Source organism: Opisthorchis viverrini, assembly GCF_000715545.1.
Source record: "Opisthorchis viverrini unplaced genomic scaffold opera_v5_344, whole genome shotgun sequence".
NCBI lineage: Eukaryota > Metazoa > Platyhelminthes > Trematoda > Opisthorchiida > Opisthorchiidae > Opisthorchis > Opisthorchis viverrini.
In genome coordinates this window covers 187,542-190,096 of record NW_008752005.1, presented here as the reverse complement: position 1 = coordinate 190,096, position 2,555 = coordinate 187,542, and the positions used below count along the sequence as shown (strand labels likewise).

At 47.4% G+C, this 2,555-nt stretch overlaps 1 protein-coding gene across 1 annotated transcript; it reads left to right on the top strand.

Moving 5' to 3' along the window:
- Positions 1 to 1,353: 1,353 nt before the first annotated feature.
- On the top strand, positions 1,354 to 2,060 carry T265_15092 (hypothetical protein; the record flags this gene model as incomplete). Its single annotated transcript, XM_009176543.1, has 6 exons — positions 1,354 to 1,503; positions 1,535 to 1,591; positions 1,627 to 1,693; positions 1,726 to 1,820; positions 1,861 to 1,932; positions 1,969 to 2,060. Coding segments are annotated over 6 exons (531 nt in total), but the record flags the coding sequence as incomplete, so codon positions are not given.
- Between the last annotated feature and the right edge of the window lie 495 nt (positions 2,061 to 2,555).

Genomic DNA, 2,555 nt, shown 5'->3' with positions numbered 1-2,555 from the left:
ATTTCGACCGTATTGGATAATGCGCCGGCGGTCACGGTCAACCGTTGGGCGACCGGAGCGTGCGATTTTTGGGGCCGACCTTTTCTAACCCGTCCTTCCTCGGGGGAAGGCAGCATCGCTGCTTCCATAAATATGGACATGCTGGTCGCCTGGGGGAAACACCTCACTGCCTTCACACTCCTGTCGCAGAGGACGGTACGACTTTACCCCCAGACCGCCCCGTACCACGATTGCTCGTAGTGCGGGGTCTCGCTGCTCTTGGTCTGGCTGCTCCCCTTTGGTCTTCCTGGTATGGTTGCACCTTGTGGAACGGAGTTCCAGCCAGGCCCGTGGGTGGGATCATTGAAGCACTCAAGCCCGACCACCACGTCAAGGTGGCAGCTTTAGGTCGGGCCGGCTAGTGGTAGGATGTTTTTCGATCATACGTCAAGGTGGCAGCTTTAGGTCGGGCCGGCTAGTGGTAGGATGTTTCTTTTTCGATCATATTGGAAAATTCGCCGAGGGACCGTTGAGCAACTAAATTTCGCGGTTTTAAGGCCGACTTTTTCCAACCCGTCCACCCTCTGGAGAAGGCAGCATTGCTACTTACACAAACATTAAAATGTTGGTCATGTGCGTGTGTGGGGAACACCTTATTGTTTTCACACTCCTGTTGCAGCGAACCGCGAGACTTCATCTCTGGACTGCCTCCTAGTGGGGTTTCTCAGTGCGTGGAATCGCTTTTTGTCGGGCTGCCCCCATTTACTATCCTTGAATGTTTGAACCAGAAAGTACTAAATCCTAGTCAGTGTAGTCCACAGGGCATCGTCGTCAAAATTGATTGTGATTCACTGCAGCACAACCATGTCAGTGTGTTTGAATAAACCTTATAACTGACATGAGAAAAGTGGGACAGGAAGGCGTTGGAGCCAGACTGTTACGGACATTTAGGGTACCTGCACATCCAACACTCGTGAGGCCATTTGGATGACAATTGATATAGTGAACACCACTCACGTCGGGTGGCTAACATATCTTTTAATGTCCCCAGCCAATCGTGGAAGGCTTCGCGTGGGGTCCACCTTGGAAGACGAACAGCACCCAGACTTTTCGTAACATCCTTCATTTCCCTCTGCCAAGTCAAGCCCTGAGCCCAGACTATATAATCCAACGTCCCTTTTAGTAAACCACTTTTCTGAATCGCGTTTCTTGTTCAGTTTAATTACTGTGATCATTTGGTTTTGGATACAATATTCCCAACTTGTTCATTTGCATATTCCTTCAATAAGTCGTAGTGTGACACTCACCTATCATAGAGGTTTATTTCTGCCTCGTTGTAGAGTATTGCTTGACGTACATCTCAAGTTGGCCGAAATGTCTGCTGATGCTTCCAACGACCCGTTTAGTTCTTTTTATCAGGAAGTGAAGGCTATCGAGAAAAGAGACTCGGTGCTCACACCAAAACAGCAAATTGACAGACTCAATCGTCCCGGATCGACTTACTTCAATCTAAATCCATACGATGTAAGCGTACATATTTTTATTGTCTCTCAAGGTTCTTCAAGTGGATCCCGATACCCCGCTGGCCGACGTGAAGAAAAAATATCGGCAGGTGAGTCGGTTCTTATACACCTCTATTTGTTCCAGCTTTCGCTTCTAGTTCACCCGGATAAAAATCAGAGTGACTCTGAAAGAGCTCAAAAGGCTTTTGATGGTTAGTTATATCCTAAAGGCTAATCTTTGAAGCACTTGCCAAGGCTCACAAAACTTTGGACGACCCAGAGTCGGCTCGTAAATGTCGAGAAGTTGTTGATGAGGCGAAAGCACGGGTTGAACAGATGGTTAGCGTGTTTCGTTCCTTTACTCATTCATCAGTCTTAGATTATCGAAAAACGACAGCGTGCTCGAAAAGCGGGTCAGTCGACGGAAGTTGAGGAGGACGATCCGGAAAAGGTAGATCCACACCTTCTGTCCTTTATCCCTCCTTAGAAAAGACACGCTATCTACGTGCAAACGTGCAAGCTGTTTGCCGATTTGGAGAGGCTACGTGTCGAAGAGGAACTCAAGCAATCAAATGAACGGTAGGAAACAATTTGCGTGTGCGTTCCTTCTGATTTGGACTCCTTACCGCAGCTACTTTGCAGAATTTTCGTTTATTCTATGATTGAAAACTTGCAAGGTGAAATTTCGGCACTTAGCTAGAAAAAACTAGGCGTATGTTATGTGACGCTGAAGGTGCTGTTTTCCTTGTTGTCTTTGTACGGTAACGGTAATCTTTAAGGCGAGTTAGATGACAGGGTATAGCAACCAACTTCTATTGTTTCCTTAAAGCACTCCTGCTGGGGAAACCATAGATGAAACGAAGCAAGTTTTCACTTCGTATGGACATGTGCGCACATCTACCGAGACCCCCATCCCAGAACCGCGTTTTGCGCTCGCCGCTTACAACTCTCATAGGATGCTTATGCGCGTTGTCAATTTTCTGTACTGGCTTTTCAGAAAGCGAAAGGCTGAAGAGCAAGATGAAGAGAGGCGTCGTTTGGAATTAGAGAGGGAGTGGAAGAAGAACTATGAGG